The sequence below is a fragment of the Microtus ochrogaster genome, chromosome 1, assembly GCF_000317375.1.
Source record: "Microtus ochrogaster isolate Prairie Vole_2 chromosome 1, MicOch1.0, whole genome shotgun sequence".
Classification (NCBI taxonomy): Eukaryota; Metazoa; Chordata; class Mammalia; order Rodentia; family Cricetidae; genus Microtus; species Microtus ochrogaster.
Genome location: NC_022009.1, coordinates 18,867,910 through 18,869,230, shown reverse-complemented (window position 1 = coordinate 18,869,230; position 1,321 = coordinate 18,867,910). Strand labels below are relative to the sequence as shown.

Below are 1,321 nucleotides of genomic sequence, written 5' to 3'. Positions count from 1 at the left end.
TATCACACACACACACACACACACACACACACACACACACACACACACACACACACACCCTCCGCCTGCCAAGAACGCCAGCGCGGGGACCAGTGCAGCGACACCATAGGGAAGCTCTGCTCCAGCCAAGGCCGAGCTCCCACCGACCTAGGAGGCGCCTGGTGTTGGGGCGGGATCTTGAAGGAAAAGACTCGGGAGAAGTTCGGGAAAGAAAACCCACCGGTGACAGGTCGTGGGAGTCAGTACTGCAAGAAAAGGCGGGGGGCGGGGAGGGGCAATGAAATTTTACTTCAGCAACTTTTCCAAGAGGCCCGCAAGGGACTAGACAGTAGAGTCGGGGACAAGGTCTGTCACCTCCCTTCCCCCTCCTGTCGATGAGAGGCCAAAAGACCTCTCTCCCCGCGCAGGTGGGCGCATTGCCGGCAGACGCACTTACCCTGGGGCCGGTGGTGCGGTGGCCGCTGGCCGGGGACAGCTGCACCAACACGAGCAGCAAGTGGGGCGTGAGCAGGCGGACGCGCACGGACAGCATGGTGCCAGCTGAGCCAGGCAGCCGCTAGCGGGCAGGGGGTGCGGGCAGGCTTCAAAGCACTTGGGGCGAGGGGGGGCCCTGGCGGCGGCGGGGTACGGCAAGAGAGCCTGCAGCAGGGGCTGGCGGAGCCTGCGGCCGGGGGTCACGGTCATGAACGGCGGAGTTGGAGAGCTGGAGCGCGAGCGTGTGCTCTGCGCGTGGCGCCTGCTGCGCTCGGCCTGGCCGGGGCGACAGCAGGTTGGATGCCTGAGCCCGGGCCATGGGAATTCCCGTTTTAAACCCCGGGAGGGGAGGGCGGGGCCCGGCGGGGCTGACTGACGGGTCGCGAGGCCTGTAGCAGTCGACCCTACGGCAGGTGGAAGCCAATGGGAGAGACAAGAGGGGCGGTTCGTGGTCAGCCCCCCACCTAGGAGGCACACTGGTTTCCCGGTCTGATGGAACTCCAGCAGAGGCTGGGATGCAGAGTAACTTTCTCCTGGCAAGTCCACTCTGGGAACCTCCGAGCCCTCCAGCAACCTCAGCCCCTCCAGATTGGTCACCTGGTTAATAAGAAAACCTTGAGCACTTATCGGTTTTCGGCTTGTAGGCTGGAGTTGTCTCAACAGCTCCGTGAAGAAGGCAGGGAAAAATAGCTCCGTTTTCCAAATGACACAAAGACCTTGAGAAATGTTTCCCGGCGGGCACAACCTGGAAAGCCACCAGTTGCCGCCCACAGGATGAGCTGTGACCTTTGTTAGAAAGAATAGGGTGTTCACTTTAAAAAAAAAAAAAATCTCCTTGTGGGTGACA

General features: G+C 61.4%; 1 protein-coding gene across 3 annotated transcripts in view; it reads right to left on the bottom strand.

Annotated features, from left to right (window-relative positions):
* Positions 1 to 764, bottom strand: part of Smoc1 (SPARC related modular calcium binding 1) — a 156,921-nt gene extending 156,157 nt beyond the window's left edge. For all 3 annotated transcript variants that reach the window (XM_026780667.1, XM_026780672.1, XM_005343288.3), the window contains exon 1: positions 437 to 764. In XM_026780667.1, coding sequence (XP_026636468.1) covers positions 437 to 532 — 96 coding nt within the window. In that variant the 5' untranslated portion in view covers positions 533 to 764. The remainder of the gene's footprint in view (positions 1 to 436) is intronic.
* Positions 765 to 1,321: the final 557 nt, after the last annotated feature.